General features: G+C 41.8%; 1 protein-coding gene across 1 annotated transcript in view; it reads right to left on the bottom strand.

Annotated features, from left to right (window-relative positions):
- Positions 1 to 1,479: 1,479 nt before the first annotated feature.
- Positions 1,480 to 18,245, bottom strand: part of sema3fb (sema domain, immunoglobulin domain (Ig), short basic domain, secreted, (semaphorin) 3Fb) — a 64,410-nt gene continuing 47,644 nt past the window's right edge. The window contains exons 7-19 of the mRNA XM_034314196.2: positions 18,016 to 18,109; positions 16,102 to 16,221; positions 15,710 to 15,849; positions 12,616 to 12,730; positions 9,195 to 9,264; positions 8,718 to 8,862; positions 7,310 to 7,532; positions 5,977 to 6,065; positions 5,640 to 5,681; positions 5,044 to 5,201; positions 4,441 to 4,508; positions 4,118 to 4,251; positions 1,480 to 3,923 (exon numbers count right to left, since the gene is read on the bottom strand). Coding sequence (XP_034170087.1) covers positions 3,507 to 3,923; positions 4,118 to 4,251; positions 4,441 to 4,508; positions 5,044 to 5,201; positions 5,640 to 5,681; positions 5,977 to 6,065; positions 7,310 to 7,532; positions 8,718 to 8,862; positions 9,195 to 9,264; positions 12,616 to 12,730; positions 15,710 to 15,849; positions 16,102 to 16,221; positions 18,016 to 18,109 — 1,815 coding nt within the window. The 3' untranslated portion in view covers positions 1,480 to 3,506. The remainder of the gene's footprint in view (positions 3,924 to 4,117; positions 4,252 to 4,440; positions 4,509 to 5,043; positions 5,202 to 5,639; positions 5,682 to 5,976; positions 6,066 to 7,309; positions 7,533 to 8,717; positions 8,863 to 9,194; positions 9,265 to 12,615; positions 12,731 to 15,709; positions 15,850 to 16,101; positions 16,222 to 18,015; positions 18,110 to 18,245) is intronic.

Raw genomic sequence — 18,245 nt, forward strand, 5'->3', positions numbered from 1 at the left:
GGAGGCTCGTGTAAAAGGCACAAACGTGTTTTGTACTGGGAAGACCTGACGTGGGTTTCCTCTGATACGTCACTACGTCTTTGAAAATGAGCTTTTCGGATCACTGCAGTGCTTTAGTCGGTTCTCTAGCAGACAGACTTGAATGGAGACTTTTAACATCTACTCAAAATAAATTCTGAAAAACCTGACAGTAGGCTTGAACTTGGCTTCAGGGTTCCTGGTAGCTTTGCGGTTGCTATAGTAACAGTCAGCAGGGAAAACATTGCGCTTTAAATAGCTCCACTTGTAATGTTTTGGGTTTCTGTATTGAAATGCTGGAGTTCCTGGGCTGAAAGTTCCATACCCTACGTTATGTTCTTGAACTTCAATTTCAGGGCTTAGGTATGTGGGCTCAACGTTTCTGAGCTCAGAATGCCTGGCCTTTAGTTCCTAGTCTTAAATTACTGGGTGTAATTTCCAGCCTAAAGTTGCTGCTCTAATGCTCCTGAGCCTTTTTGGTCTGAAGTTTGTGGGCTTTTACTCCCTGGATTCAATGTTCCAGGGATAAAATTCCTAGACTTAAGGTTCCTGGGCTTTGGGCTCAAGTTCCTGGACTCAACATTCTATGGCTAAATTTCTGAGCTAAGATTCTGTGAAGTTTCTGAGCTCTTATGGTCTGAAGCTCCTGAGGAAAAAGCTCCAGTGCTTCGAGTTTGATTTTTGGGTTAAAGTTCCTGGATTCAAAGTTCCAGGTCCCTCGACTCAAAGTTCCTGGGTTCTTATGGCATTACCTTAAAAAAACACTAGAACTGACTTGACTTGAAGTTCTCGGGATAAAGTTCCGAAGTTTAGGGTCTGATATTTTGGCTAAAGTTCCTAGTCTCAAAATTCCTCTGCGAAAGTTTCTGGACTCAGTTCACAACTTGAACTCATTCTTGGGCTGAAGTAGCAAAGCTTATTTTTCTGGGCAGAAGTTAGCATAAAGTTCCTGGGATAAAGTTTCTGGGTTAAAAATCTGATCTCAAATTTTCTGGGCTCAAATTAGCCTTAAACAGCATTTAAACAGAGGCTTTCCAAGTAGTAAAACCTTCCTGGGTCCAGGTTAAGGAGTGACAGTATACCAGTACGGCAGGATTGTAGTTATACTGGTAATCTTGTGCCATGCTGCTATACATAATGATACAAATGAGAAAATTACTTTATCTGCAGGTATCACAACTCTCAAAAACAGGGTACTTTTTTAAAGAGGTGCAAATTTGAGGCCTTCAAGTTTGATTAACTAGAAAACTATGAAAAGTGATCATTTTAACCAGTCTGTTTTAAAAATACACAGTTTCACTAAACAAATTATTAACCTTTCAGTGGCGCTACAGTCTTCTACAGCACAGCAAAAACGATGGGTTGTGGTTATGGGGTGTGCAGTTAAGATTCTGTTAATTATTCATCTTCTCATAGCTGTATGTACTTGAGGTTTCAGTGAAAAATAAAGTAAACATTGGATTACTATAAAATATAGAGCTTTAATTTATTAGTTAGCAACACCAACAAGGAGAGGGGGCGGGGTCATTTACACAAATCATTGCAATAACATCACCTGTGCATTTAGGCTTAAAAAGTGATGATGAAAGACGACAAGACCAATAAATTGTACAACCGTTTTCCTCCTGTTGTAAGATGAAGGAAAGATACAGATGTGGAACGTGTGGTATTTCCTCAGCACAGTAACAATCCCACACATAGTACTGTATGTCGGAGGATGGACAAAAAAAACAGTGTATCATTGTGTATCATTGCTCTCAGGTAATTTCTTCTGTCTCCTGGTTTGCCGAAAATGTATAAAGGAAAAAAAAAAATAACAGTGATTTTCGTGTTTAGAATTACAGTATTACAAACACATTAGTCATGCACACAGTGAAAGCTAACTTCCTGATGAGTACCGTATTTTCCGGACAAAACATCACTGTCAGTTCTGCTGCCTTGTTGCATAAATCATATTTTATTTTCTGTGTTTGTCCTGCCATTTTAGTATTTAGTTTTTATCCTGTTAGTGTTGCAGAAATTCAGCTTATTTCCTAAGCTTTGGTACAGTCTTTGATTACCCTCCACACAACAGACTCCGCCCCTTCCTCTGACAACATATTTGCCCCATGAGTTGCCGTTTAGGTAAAAGAGCACAGTTTTGGCTTTGGTGGGACTCATTTACGGGCTGGAAAAAGTTGGCACAGAAGCCTGAAATGAAGAAACTGGGAAGATTTTCTGCAGTATCGCACATCGCAGTTCTTCCAGGTACCCTTAAAAAGGTATGATTATTATAGGTTTAGGAACACTTTAAAAATTACACCCTGCACCTTTAATACTAATTTTGATAATAGCGCAAATTGTGTATTATAAAAAAAAAAAAAAGGATAATAGTGCACTCTGCCTATTTAGCATTGATCTCTTCTGAGTTCTGAATTGAGGTGACTGATTTTTGCACCAAGATATTACCATAAATCCTGGAGTATAAAGCCTACCATAATAACAGTAACAAATGGGCATGTAACAATTATTCTAATGCAGGAATTATAATGTGTGTGAATTTCAGTCTGGAAAATTCAGTACGGAGCAATGTGTGGTAAGTAGCTATTTTTTTGTTTTTGCAAGTTTCCTGTATATAATCCCAGACCGGTACAGGTCTGTAATGACGTGTGCTTCACTGTCATGTGACGTAACGAGTCACTTTGTGCTTTTCTTCTTTACAAAAGTGGTAAAAGTGAGGGTTGAAGCTGCCCAGAGTCAGTCTGCAGTGGTTTCAAACATCTTTACTAATAGGTATATTTCATCAGGAGCAGAACAAACCTAATGCACATTTTCATCCATAATCTCAAAGTCCAGGCTGGAGTCCAAGAAACGACGACTGTGCTGTGTGATCGTCTCTCATCACACCCTGCTCCTTTTCTCTTCTTTTCTTTCAGTTCATATGCCACCTGAACTTTTGTGCAATCATGTAGAACATATATATATATATATATATATATATATATATATATATATATATATATGAGATGTGCTCAGAAAGGAAGACTGAATGAATGATGTGCTGATGAGCCAGAACACACCAGGCTTGGGAACGACGTCTTCCCCCTCTGTCTGTCGGAAATAAAGTCTCTGCTCGTGTTCCTGCAGACAGCACAGTCCCACCTCTTTGTTTTTTTTTTTTTACGAAGTCCAAACACTCAAGTCGAGATGAAAACGCCCGTCAATGCCCGATAGATTTTTGTTCCTCGTTAATGACAATAAAAATGGTATAACAATAATATCTGCTCTATACACAAAGAGCATTCTTTTCTTTTCCTTTTTTTTCTATTTAAGTACAAAGAAATCCACAGAATTATACTATTTACAACCTACAATAAATACTGTGTATGATATTCTTTACGCGTTATAACATCTGGGACATCTGTTCGTTCTGGCAAAAGTTCGGAAACGTTGTGTTTTTTCCCCCCATCACGGTCAAGATCAAGTCTCTGAAAGTGTGACGGAGGTCCTCATGTCTCCTCCTCGTCCTCGTGCTCTTCACCATGATGCCGGCGGTTGCGCGGTTTCTTCTGCTCGTTGAGTTCGCTGGGTTTGACGCTGCCGCTGTCTCTGAGCGCGTCCCCGAGCTGCCAGTAGTCGTGGCAGTACTGGTTGATGAGGCCCATCTCAGGTTGGCTCAGGATGCTGAGAAGCTCTCGGTACTGGCCGGCGCTGGGCGTCCAAGCACTCGTCTGAGGCCGAGAGCCGCTCTCCAGTAGCACGCTGTTCACCGCCTGGCTTGACAACACCACCAGCTGCAGCTTCATCAGCGTGTGCTTGAAGTTCTTCTCGGTGGCCGAGCAGACGTACACACCTGAGTCAGATGCCTGGAGAGATCGCAGCAGCAAACCCTGATCCGTCTTCAGTACACGTCCATCTGAACGAACCTGAGATAGTGAGAAAGAGAGAGACAGACAGGGAGAGAGACAGAGAGAGGTAGACAGACAGAGAGTGAGAGAGAGAGAGAGGGAGAGAGAGAGAAAAAGCTTAATCATTTTGCACTGTTTTCCATGCTGTGACAATGTGTGTGTGTGTGTGTGTGTGTGTGTGTGTGTGTGTGTGTGTGTGTGTGTGTGTGTACCTCTCTCTTCCGGTCACTGTTGTCTTTGTGGAAGTGCCATTTGATGGCAGCGTGTGGAGATCTGGCCTGACACTCCAGAAACGTGCTGCTGCTCTCTACACCGTACTGCACCGAATGTGGAGGGTTCTTATTGACTATACATGCACACACACACACACACACACACACACACACACAAAACTACATTAGCTATAAGGACTCATGATGTGTGTAAAAAAGTTAAGTATAAATAGAAGGTTAGTGTGAACAGCTCTGATGTGTATTGATGTGTCTGAGCACTAAACAGTGTTGTGTATGTTGAGTGTGACGTCGTGGGGACTCACCGTTGGAGTTGTAGCCACGGCATTGCCGTATCGGGTTCCCGTACTTAACGTCCTGTCTCCGACTGCGCCTGAAAGGCAGCCAGTATGTGAACAAAATTTATATTTCATTTGGTCTCCAGTCGAATAAAAACGTCAGTAATATCTGAAGTCCTGAGTGCAGGCAAAAGCGGTTAGCATGAGTCAGGAGTTAGCATGTTTTTTTCCAGGTTAGCATGTTTTGTTTTCCAACATGTCGGTATGTAAAGGAATGTGTAAAGAATGAGGTAGAAAATGATTGTATTTTGAAGGTCTAAGTACAAAGGAAACATTTTCTGTCCTGATATTCAGTGTCTAACTGAATGCTGTTTAGGAAATTACCTTTAATTCACCTTTGTGACATTGTGCAGTTAGTCTGCCTTGTTCTCAAACACGCACATCAGCGTAAGAAAAAAGCAATTTTTAGAAAAAAAAATAGAAATAGAGTCCATTTACTTTTTCCATGTCCTGCACAGTCACCTACGTGCTTTAATAAACCGGCAGGCCATGATTTGAGTTTTTAATTCTCAGTCAGGTGTTGATAGTGATTGTTGTACGGTGTGTGTTATGGAGTGTGTCGTCACTCACCTCTTGTGCGAGGCTGAGTAGCGGGAGCAGGATTTGCCGTCCCAGGCGCAGTAGGGGTCTCGGGCCAGGCAGCAGTCGGCGCACACCTCGCCATACATGTCACACCTGTGCAGCGCGAGCTGGGTCACGCCCACCACTGACGCCACGTACAGCTGTTGCTGTAAACAACAACGACAAAAACAAGGAGTCAACTAATGATTACATTCTACTAACTCAAAGCTTACAGTATTTTTACTGTTGAAAATCTCATCATGGCCTTGCGTGTTCTAATTTGGCCAAACTTCAACCTGGGAACTTTTTTTTTTTTTTTTTAAACAACAATAAAAGAGCAAGCAGAGTACACACTGAACTCGTCATGGTTTTATGAATGCGCAGCGTCAGTGCTGCGGCTCTGTATCGTTACTCTTACACACCAGAGGGGGTTCTGAGTTATGGCCACGCACAGAAGATAGATCGAGCATAAGCCTGAAGCCCGAAGTTGAGATAAATCTGTTCCGCATGTGTTTCTGTCTGTTCTCTGCCCTACACTTTAACTCTGAAACCCAGGAACACGAGGGTTTAAGAGCTGTACAGGAGAGAGCGGGTCTTAGCCTTACCCTTTTAGATGAAATCTTCATGGTCGTAACAGGAGTCGGGACCTGAGAGAGAGAGAGAGAGAGAGAGAGAGAGACAGAAAGAGAGAGATTTATATTTAGATAAATGAGGGATTTAAACATTAGTGAGGGACAGCAAAAGAAAGAAAGAAAGAAAAATAAATAAACAGACAGACTGACCAATAGATAGAAAAAAGAATGAACAAGCATGGTACTACAGAAAAATGAGTAAGAAAGAGAGAGAAAAACCAAGAAAGGCAGAAAAACACAAAATGATAAAAGAAAAATAAATAATAAGTAAAGAAGGAAAAAAAGCTTTCGACAGGAAGAAAAAGTTCACCTTGAACACCTCCACCTCCTCGAGGATGAGCTCTTCCGTCTGCAGGTCGTCTCTTGGCAAAACAATCACCTTTTGCACCGTCCCTCTGTCTGTAACACAATATCAGAACCATAATCAGAATCAGAAACAATTTATTGCCAGGTACAGTAAAGGACACTCTACAGTACTAGGAATTTGTCTTGATGTCAGGTGCAAACACAGAAATAAAGATATAAAGTCAAGGGGGAGATGAAATGAAGAATACAAAAATGCAACACAATAACAATAAAACAATACTAAAGTGCAAGAGACCATGGTGCAAGATGAACATGCTATATATAAATATGAAATATGTAAACAGCAGAAGATAGAAGATAGAAGAATATATTAAATAAAATAAATAAATAAATAGAAAATACAGAAAAAGTGAGAAAAACCATTACCCACACACTAAACTACATGCAACACACACTCATTAGCACATGCTCCTTTAAATGTCACTAGTACTGATCTGGCATCAGGTTCCATTACTGAATTCTTCACTATGGCTGGGTCATAACTGTTCTCAGATCAGCAATCATATTTTTGTATACTTTATCATCAGGGGTCCAAGCACCCAGCACAGAGCTTGGCAGTGCAGCAACAGAGGCCGACACTACAACACTACAACTGACTGAAATGTAACAAAATGGAGATTATGGAGCCCTCTTCTAAAAGCGCAAGGGGCTTTATTGTTAACTGGAAGCTATTAAGTTCCACGCTGTCCCACTCCACTGTAATCCAAAACACTAATTCAGCAGGGGAGTCATGACCCTTAAGGTAAGCTCCCTCTAAGATCCCTTTTTAGTCGATATTATCTTCCCTTTTAGCCATGTTTCTTTTGTCTCTTTGTAGCTGAGTGCCTTGTAAAACTGCAAACCGAAACTGTGGTGGCTCTGAGGTCAGATTATCCTGATCCCCTCTTGATTAAGGCTTTCAAATGGGTCTTTCTCTCTTTCTGTCTCTCTTTTCTCGTGCTTTTATCCCCATCACATTCAAGCATTTGCACTCCTCTCCTGCTTAAATCGCACCTTTTGTTGGTGCCTGTTTTAACAGCGCTTCATGCATTACTCATCTTTCAGCCTGTGGCGAAGGTAAGGTGGTCGCTCCCTTGAAACAAGCTACGATGTGATTAGAAGGTTGCATTCTTTGGTACGAGCATTTAGCGGAAAGAACAGGATGGAGGGATGGAATAGCGGAACATGGGGCTACTGCAAGACAACGCTAGACCCAAGAGCTGGAAAAACAAGTGAGGGCCCAGCTAGGTTCCTCATTGGGATCTGAAAAGCGCTACAGTGAAATACTGCAGACTCACCTGTTCCCAGGAAGAGGACCTCGTAGTTTCCGTCGGCTGCCGTCACCTGGTCAACGGCGATGGTGGTGAACTCATAGTCCACATTGGTCCTGACCACCAGAGGGCGCTTGTGGACGGGGTACACCGAGTTGTACATGGTAGGGTGGTTACGCATAAAGTTGATGACCTCATCAGGGTAATCCTTGGTAGACTTCATGCTGGGGGTGAAGGTTCCTCCAGGACACTGAGGAAAGATGGAGGAATTAGCAAAGAGCTGGCAAGCAAGTTCACTGTCACTCTTTTAGCAGGAATGTGACATAGGCATCTGACATCTGTACACAAAGTGTACAGTCAAGAAGTAAGAAGAAGAAGAAGAAGAAGAAGAACAATCAAAAGTACAGTAAGGATCAATCTCTGTTTCCATGTGAGTTTCTTTGACAAAAATATACCCACAAAGGCACTACTGTATACTAGCATGTGGCTCACATGAAAAGGGCTGAGTACTAACACCTGATGTACACCTGCTATACTTTCAATTTACAAGTGTTCTAAGTGACATGCAAAAGTAAAAAAAAATAATCTGCCATGTCCATGTCTTTTTTTGGTTGGTGTAAAAGGCACAAAATGTTAGAACGTCTGTGTACTCCAGGGCACTAATATTAAGTACTTTCTTTTAACTGAAAAATGGTCCTAGTACTGACACCTGGGGAGCACTATGTGTACTATGTGTACTTTTGATTTGAAAGTTACAAAAAAAAAAAGGAACTGTAACATATAGTACTACAAGGTGCAATTCCACATTCTGAAGTTTTTTTTGTTGGTGTACAAGACACAAATGTTATAAATATTGTGTACTCCATTTTTAATATTTTCTTTTTAAATATTAGTTTAATAGCTTAGTTTTTTACTAACACATTTATAAGAGTTTTTCTTTCAGATAAAACTTCATAGTACTGACACCTGGGGAACACCTTCTGTACTTCTGAGTTGAAAGTGGCAGGTGTTATTAAGAAAAATGAAAGTATTAGGTACTGTAAGTTCAATTACGTATATTTAAGTTCTGCTTGGTTGGTGTGCAAGACAGTTATTGTGTACTTGAGGTTACTAAATTTTAGTTTTTACTTTTAGTTAAAGAGGTCTTAGTACTGACAAGTTGAAAAAGAAACATAAATGGTAATAATGTACAATTTCATGTTTTGGATTATTGTGTTTTTGACATACTGAGGTATTCTTAGTCTGTGTTATCTAATGTATAACCGGTGATGTAATAAACACTTGCATTTTCACGCTGGCCCAGGAACACACCATCAAAATTAGAGTGGTCAAAACTGACAGTGCAGCCTTGATGGTTTGGATTTGCTTTCTCTTTTTTCTCTCGTTTTTGCGACTTTCTACAATGAAAGCTGAGTGAGAATAGGGTGAGGCTCACCGTTCCTGGCCGTGGGTAGGGGATTTTTCCCGTGTACGCCACCCACTGGTAGTTTGGACCCTCCTTGTGTGAGAATGGTCCGTTAAACACCATCCGAACATCGGCCATGGAGTAAACGCAAACCGCTGAGCCTTTAAACACCGAGCTGTGGGGACACACAGAAGTACAGTCAGGAAAATGATTGGGTAAAAGATATTGAGTTTCTCTCCCACACAGGGTCTAAACAGGCAACATGGCATCTGAGTGATGGCTTTCCATCAAACGGCTCAGTGAGATAAAACAGTGTGTCTCTACAGAGGAAATGAAGACAGCCACTTCCTGTTTCAGGCTTTGTAGTGTGTATCACATGCAACACTGTGGTGTAAATGATGGCATGTGGGACACATAGAGTGTTTATATATGAAACGAGCCATCTGTAGAGGGAAAAAGACTTCTGTGAGGACACACACACACACACACACACACACACGCGCTCACCCAGAGACGGAGAAGACCCCGTAGATGACCGGGTTCTTGATGTCCTGTGTTGGTTGTATGTACACGTCTCCTAAAACACACATAGACACACAAACGGTGTGTTAGTGTAAGAGCTAGAAAAACACACACGCACACAGACATTCCTCAGCAAGCACACACACACACTAATATTTGCAGGTCTTAAATCACTCATATAGAGGGGTAAACTCCCTAATGAGAAAGGAATGTGTGTGTGTGTGTGTGTGTGCGTGTGTGTGTACATGTTCATAATACACATTTATATAAAGAGGAGCCACCAGTAAAGGTAACATGCCATCGCACGTCTTGGCAAATCAAGAGAGAGTGAGAGATAGAGAGTAAGATGAAAAGGAAAGAGACAGAATGGAAGAGAGGGAGAAAGAAAAGAAGAAACTGAGAGAGGGCATGGAAGAAATAGAGCGAGATACAGAGAAAACGTGTGGTAAAGAAAAGTGGGAGAGAAAGAACAAGTGAAATAGGATGGGAAAGAAAAGAAAGTGAGAGAGACAGAGATGGCGTGGAAGAAAGAGAGTGAGAGAAACAGAGAGAGAGATGAGTATTTGGGAAGTGTTCATTTCTAAAGTGAGGTGTGAAAACTGTGACTGCGTCACGAATGAAATCATAAAACACACTAAACACATATTCACATTAATATTCCCAGTGAGTCCAGTGACAACACACACACACTCAAGGCGTGTCAGAGGGAATGGTGGCGTGTAAACACGATCATTAAAACACTTCCATCCAGCACACACACTCACTGAGGTTATATAGCGTTCATTAATGGCTCACAAGTGACGAATAAAAATACGGAAACGGTCTCTCAATAAAGTGTGAATAAGTCAGTCAAAGTGAAGGAGGCGTGGCTTCTGTATCTGTCAGTCACAGTGAAGGAGGCGTGGCCTCTGTATCTGTCAGTCACAGTGAAGGAGGCGTGGCTTCTGTATCTGTCAGTCACAGTGAAGAAGGCGTGGCTTCTGTATCTGTCAGTCACAGTGAAGGAGGCGTGGCCTCTGTATCTGTCAGTCACAGTCAAGGGGGAGGTTAGTTATATTGAGTCATTGTCTACTTTAAATATATATTTCGTATGTCGGACAGTCGGTCATATATCAAGAAAATATCTCAGAAAATACAGAACCTTCAGAAACGCTCTTTTAACCCATCAACGAAGGTCAAAAAACCAGATCCCACATGTGGTACACATTACTTTCTTCTGCTTATTCATCCTCTCTCTGTCTCTCTCTCTCTGTGTTATCAGTGTTCACACACTCACATGGCTTCACTCTCATCACTCAGATCATCTCTCCACATTAGTGGAACATTTCTTGGCCTGTCCATGTGCTAATATTTCTTCTACTCTCTCACGCTTTATGACGTTGACGCCCTTAAGCCGGCGCGATCCGCGTGTTGTGAAATGAGACAGGGCCGGGTTTACCTCAGCGAGTGCTCGCTCATTGGGGATGAACCTGCCAGGGCTTTAACGCTCTCCACCTGTGAAAACTCCCCTAATCTCTTAACGTCCTTACCCGGTGGGGCACGCACGCACACACACACACACACACAGACACACACACACACACACACACACACACACACATACACACAAACGGGGGAGAGCAGCTGCAGGCCACGTTCCATCACATAGAGCACACACTCCTCTTTACACTGATACTCAAAGAAAAGGAAAACAACTCGCTGGGTGCCAGAGAGCGTTGTCTCGGCTCTGGGCTCTTTGTTTTTTTGCGTGAAGATTAATGGTTAAATCTGTATCTTTTACCTTAAATATATTCATTTCACTGATCATTGGCATATTAGAGCCCTTACTGCTAACCATAAATGCAGTATAAGCTAAAATTTCTAAACAACCTGATATAAAATAACCCATAATTCCCAGTGCTGGCTCCTCCCAAGGTGTCGACCTCTTTCCTCTCTCTCTAGGTAGTTTTCTTCCTTTTCTTTCTTTTCTTCTCCACCATACCCTGAATGTATTCACTAATGAATGGTTTGTTCTCTTCTTCAGTGTATGTGTGAGAGAGATCTTTAGATCTGGAGCTGGAGTCACCTGAGCTGTCACACAGCACTAACAAGCATCTAACAAGCATCTAACACACACACACACACACACACACACAGTCTTTTGTCTGGATGGCCAGCATGAGGCTATTCATTAGTAGATGTCATACTGCACTACAGCTTTATGGCCTTATTAAAACAGCACCGTACAACACACACCTAAATCCCCTGCATGCCAGGGCTCCTGCTAACAACTAGTGAGACTGGTTTATAAGCTCTGAGTGGAAAAGCTAATCACCTCTAAAGGCCAAAGCAGTACCAAGAAAGTGCACTACTCTTTATTAGACTGTATAAGGAAAGAAAAAGAGAGAATAACATACACAGATCACATATGTACATTATATATACATACACATATCTATCTATCTATCTATCTAATATATATATAGAGAGAGAGAGGGAGTGTGAGAGAGAGAGAGAGAGGGAGTGAGAGAGAGAGAGAGAGAGAGAGAGAGAGAGAAGGAAACAGATTTGGGATGCATTGGAATTTCCAGATCTGTATCCCCCTGTCCTCACCTGATCTGGATCCCTAGGATAGTTGCATATCTGGATCCCTAGGATAGTGCACCTCACATGCTGTTACCTGATCTGTGTACCACATGTCATTAATTTAACTTCAATCCTCCCCCCACGTCATTATCTGAACTTTGCCCAATACCCCCCCCGACCCCCCCCCCCCCCCCCCCCCCCCCCCCCCGCCGCCGCCCCATGTGTCATTATCTGCCCTTACTCAGCCTGCTTCCTCTGTGCCTTAACCCAATCTCCTTCTTCCATGCCCTTACCCAATCTCCTTCCTCCAAGCCCTTACCCGATCTCCTTCCTCCAAGCCCTTACCCAATCTCCTTCCTCCAAGCCCTTACCTGATCTGCTTCCACCATGCCTTTACGTGATCAGCTTCCTCCATGCCCTTACCCAATTTCCTTCCTCCTTGCCCTTACCCGATCTCCTTCGTCCAAGCCCTTACCCAATCTCCTTCCTCCATGCCCTTACCCAATCTCCTTCCTCCATGCCCTTACCCGATCTCCTTCCTCCAAGCCCTTACCTGATCTGCTTCCACCATGCCTTTATGTGATCAGCTTCCTCCATGCCCTTACCCAATTTCCTTCCTCAATGCTCTTAGCCGCTACTTCATTGCACTTATTGGATGTGCCTCTCTTAAGTCTGTTATACTACTACCTTTGTTACTACCTTTGAATAAAGTTTTGCTTTCTTCACGATATCTTTGCTTATACAGACTCATTGTCATAATAAAGAGAAAAAGTATTAAAGAAATAAACAGCAAAAGAAAGAGAGATTTGGAAGAAGAAAGGAGACCATAAATGAGACTTACTGAGCTCGTCGAAGTGTGTTTCAATCCCATCAGCCCCTGGGACAGAGCAGATGAGGCGAGCTTTGAGGAACGTGCTCCACTTGTTCACCAGGCAGCAGTGACCACCATCATCGTTCTGAGAACACACGCATATACACACACCCACACAAGATCAATTTAGGCATTCAATAGCAATCTCCTCTGAATGTAAACACAGGTTGGTGTGTTGTATACATCACAGGCTACATGCGAACCACAAACACTGCCTTGTGTCCTGAAAGGGAAGAAGGGGAAAGGGAGCTCTGGTACGACGGGGCCATAAACACACTGTCCACGTTTACTGCAAAAACCTCCCATCTGCTTCCAGAGCCAGCCAAATCCCAGAGAGAGAGAGAGAGAGAGAGAGAGAAAGAGAGAGAGAGAAAGAGAGAGAGAGATGAAAATAGAGAAAAAGTACTATATAAAGTTAGAGAAAGCAAGAAAACATGAGAGAGGTATAAGATAATGTAGCAAGATAAGGAACAAAAAGAACAAATGTTACTGAAAAGTAGAAAGAAAGCAAGACAGAGTGAGTAATAAAGAAGTAGGAAGATGTTGAAAAGAAGAAAGAAAGAAAGAAAGTCAATTACCAGAGTATCCTGTAACCCCTTCACTAATTCCCCTCCCTAAGCATGTTGTCTTAAACTCTGATGGACTGCGAGTGTGACTTCTGGGTCACATACCATAAATATATGATCTCGGCTAATCAGCATTCTCTGCATGTGTATATCACGCTAACAGCTGGACATAAGTGTATTTCACATAGAGTGCAAAATCACATCCAAGAGTTATGTAAAAGCATGTAAAGGTTTATACATCATGTTAATGCAGGGCCATCAATATTGTTAAAGCCTTTATACTTTTTATTCGTTCATAGTTACGGCTATGACTTATGCTATAGCATCAATGAACAGTTTTCCTCATCAGTCTCTTATTTTTCTCTCTTTTGAACACAACAAAAACAATGCAGCTTGTCATGTTACAATGAAACCACAAAGCATAAATCCCTCAGACCTAAAGGCACTCTGTGGCAGAAAACTCACTAACTGTTACAAAGCACTGACACTAGAGACTCCTTCCATGAATTTTAAATAAATAACTCCTTACAAAAATATACATATACATATCAATGATTACTAATATGTAATATGTAACATTTTTGTTTTGAACTTTACACTGCTTGGTGAACTTCGACTAAAGTGCTTTGTGAATAGGAACACGACCGAGGGCAGAATAGAAGCAAAGGGAAGCAGATGTGAGATGGAGAGAGTCTCTGGGGAGTGATAATAAAGCGGAGAGTGAAAGACTGTGTGTGTGTGTGTGTGTGTGTGTGTGTGTGTGTGCGTGTGTGTGTGTGTGTGCGTGCGTATATATGCATTTGGGAGAGGGGGTCATTGACTGACCTTCGCTCATAAACAAAATTCAGAACGCTTGCAAATCCAATGTCATGCATGCATATTCACTAATGCATTAACACGCACACATATGCACACACGAGCTCTGATCCTATAGATAAACAATAGTCTCTGACTGTGAATAAAAGAGGCCTTGGTGGTGCCTCGCGGCTCCAAGTGCTCACTGCACTTGTTTTTACTTTTCTGCTCAATTACCCAGCTTGCTGCAGTTTCATTAACATGGCCTGGTGCAGCTTCACGTTTGGGATTACCTGCTGGAGCAGCACTAAATTAAAGCTCCTCTATTTGCATGTTGACATGCCCTTATTAATGTCTCTGCACTTCAAGACATTTGGGCAGGGTTAGGATGACTATTCTGAAAGTTCAAAAGGCCATGAGGTTAGGGTTAGGATAGACAGACAGTACCATTGTCCAAAAGGGGGGATAGATATCTGAGGATTTTGGCACTCTGATGGCAAGAAAACAGCAAAAACTGAAGACTGAGTAGAGTTTCAGTTACTAATAATTCACTAATGTGTGAAAGATGCACCGTCTCTAAAAACATTTTGGTTTTTGTTATTTTATCGGGCAGTTTTGCTTTACATAATGTTTATAATGCCTCTAAAATGCCACCTCAGAGCCCTATTTCTATAGATTTTTAATTTAGCTGAATCCTTTGCCAATGTCGTAATGATAATCCCTAAGTCAAGCCTGGCTAATATCTTTCTCTACATCCATCTTTAGCAAGAAGGTGTTACACAACAGGATTCAAGGCAAAACATTAGTAATTCACTTACATTTTTTTTTGTTGCTTGATTACTACCACTACAATAATCCAATAATGTTATGTTAATGGCAAACTAATGGCAACTGTAACGTAGTTTAACATAAACTTTTCCTTAACTCTGTAGCCAGTTTTTCATCCCACAGACCACACCCCTTCCTCTGTTGTTCAATTACACTCATTTCAGAAAGAATAAATCAGCTTTAAAGCTTTAGGGCAATGGATCATTTCTACCCAGACACCACCCACCAGCCAGACTTTCCAAAAATGCAGTCTTGTATATTTGGATGTATTGCTGCATAGTTTTAACAGACCTGACTCAGATAATAAAGGGCTGATAACTGTAGATAATTAGGGTCCAGTATTGATAATTAGCTTTTTAGCCTGACCTGTAATGTATACACAGGTGATAAATTAAAGGAAAAACCTGAGGCGGTCTGGTGGCTCTGTTCTGGTTCGGGGTTTGACTGATCACCTGATGGGTGTGGTATCTTCCAGAATGACTCCACCCCCATTCAAAGTGAGTGAGGGCTTAGTGATGGGGATGAAAACGATGTAAATCATATGCTACAGCTTTCATCACCAGATCACATGCCATTTAAACACCTATGGGGATTTTGGAGTGAAAAAAAAACCTATGGGAACATCCTTTGGAAAAACCTTGCTCCATCTTTCCAGTACAATTCCAGAGACTTTTGGGATCTATGACAAGGAACACTGAAGCTGTTTTGGTGGGTCACAGTGGCGTAAAACCTCACTACCACCCTGAGGTTGTTTTTTCCTTTAATCTGTCACCTGTCTGTACTTTAACAAAGAGCATATGTACTCCCTCTATATGGGTTTTTGTTCTTTAGGGTGTAGGAAGCAGACTAGCATTTACAAGGGGGGGCTGACTCACCAGGCAGATGCGTCCGATGCGTGACTCTGATTTAGGACTCTGGCCCATCTCCAAAGACTTCTCGCGAAAGAAGAAGTAGAGCTTGTCGTCGTTTTTCTCTGCACTGTCTGGGATGAGGTGCACGTGCACAAAAGAGGGGTCTGGCCAAGAGAGAGTGAAAATTATTAATGCACTACTATGGACTCTCAAAAAAAGGGGTTCACAATAGTTTCTTTGTTGGTTAACTGTTCTAGCTTTCTAAAAGAATTCTATTTGGAGTGTTTTCTTAAGGGGAATCCCCAAAGACAAACCAAAGAACTCGTATAGGGCGTTGAATGGAACCTTCATTCATGCTAAGGCATGAATATAAAACCACCTGCACTGTTAGTGCCGGACTGGCATAATGTTTGTACCATTCAGCCATCTGGAGTTATACTGGTCCGTGCGCATGGCTGTGTTTTTCCCCATTGTTCGGAAAATAGCTGAGTCTGTTCCCATGAAGTCGATGTACACGCCTGCATACAGCTCTCCATCTGAGAAAGAGAAAGAGAAAGAGAGAAGGGTGAAAAATTTATAGGGTTAGTCACGCACACGCTGTCTCTGTGATACGATGCCAACCACACCCTCTGGCAGGGAGCCGGAGGTGTCTTCTTCCCTTTTCTGACCTTTAACCCCTCCTCCTTCTGGCTAGCAATGCAGAACGACAAACCTTCATCAACTTTTGAGCACCTAGCCAAGGAGAATAACTCTGTATCATCATGAGATTTTCTGTTTTATCAACCTGCATGCATACCTGCACATGGACGCATGTGCATGTGTGCGCTTACGTATGCAAGCTTTAGTATATGCAGGTGTATGAGTTCTGCACATGATATTTGAGAAGAGCAAGTGTCTTAGCCTGTAGCTGCCAGTTTTTTTTAAAGACATGGCCAAGAAACTGCCTACTACAGCTCTAATGATTTATGTTATCTCACTGGAATGCCAGACATGAGCTACCCCCTGACACATGCACACTTGTGTCTGGGTAGACAGGGTGAAATAGGGTTAATTCAGAGGCTATTTTTAAGGAAGTGTGCAAACACATTTGACAGTAGTGTCATCTCTTTGGCAAGGACCCTATTGTTCCCATATTGTAGTAAAGCTGTTAAATATGAATGGATATTGAAGTCGCAAACCATAAGCATCAGAGAGACAAACAACCCTACCACAACCCATAACATATTAAGTGCTGGTATCAGATAACTTTCTGGGGGTATCCTGGATTGCCTGGGTGCATTAATTTTCTAGTAGCTATTCTAGTGTAGCGTCACTGACGACTAGCGACTAATCCAAAATTAGTAAAGAAGGAATCTTGTGTTAAAGAGATGTTCAAAAGAGATGTGATCATTTTAGCTTTTAGTCTAAAAGGGGTTTCATCCTTCTTGCTCTCATTCACAGTGTGAAGTTTATCGTTCCAACAAGAAAGTGCTAATGTGTAATCTCTCGACATGATATTTACACCTCACTTAGCATGAGTCTCCCTCACTTTAACTGTCTCACCTGTCCAGTAAAATGAAATCTAAGTAACACATGTTGCTTATGTGCCTCACATTCACTGTCTGCCTGACCCTGCAGTTGTTTAAATGAAGCTCAGACTTCCAGGTTTAACACTTCATGACCTGAACAAAAATAAAACCCAGGAATGCCAGAGTCCAGGTGTAGAGAGCCACTGCATGGACTCGATCTCTGCTGTGGTTGAAGAATTAGCTGATTTTTGATTTTTGACTTTTTGATCTTCATTTATTAACAAAAAAGAGAAATTGATTGTCCTGCCTTACAGTGATCATGGCCATGACTCATCTCATGTCCTCAAGAAGTCTCAAGCACACCGTTACTGGGCTTATAAGGATTTAATCTGCTTCAATGGCTGGTCTGTTTTTAATACTCTGCCCTTTTAACATCTAAATTTCCAATTATGAGTCACTGAGACACCACAAAATGGATCATTACGATAAAATGTGCAGCAAATGGAAACAAATGAGCCTTCATTTTTTCTCCATCTCCAGCTTCATGCTGGCAAAAGAACACCAGGTCTCATGAGAAAAACAGCCACGGACATTGCACTGGGAAAATCACCATCCAGCATTCCCTCACCACATATCAGCAATAAAACATAAAACACAAAGCAAGATTGATCCAAAGGAACTTTAGAAATGAGCTCCATTGGGAGAGGAGAGGGATAGTTGTTTTTTATCATCTTGTTAGCAGAAAATCAGAGGGACAAGGACTCAAGAATGCACTTAACACACTTAAAATGTTAGAAGTGATAAACCTCTGACGATACTCACTGATCAAAGCAGAGACACTGTTCAGTTTTGGGTCATATGGGCACTTTCCTTTCCCAGAATCCTCATTGCCTGGCTCCAAGCGGAAGATGTACTCCTGCCGCAAAATCAAAAATTAAGAATCTCAATTGACCTGAATCCAGCTGTCGTGTCAAGATTGAAAAATTAGGCAAAAGCAACAGTTCATGCAGATTTTTCACCTTTAAGGTCACATAGGAAAAAAGATGGGAGAA

Source organism: Pangasianodon hypophthalmus, chromosome 20 (assembly GCF_027358585.1).
Source record: "Pangasianodon hypophthalmus isolate fPanHyp1 chromosome 20, fPanHyp1.pri, whole genome shotgun sequence".
NCBI classification, from domain to species: domain Eukaryota; kingdom Metazoa; phylum Chordata; class Actinopteri; order Siluriformes; family Pangasiidae; genus Pangasianodon; species Pangasianodon hypophthalmus.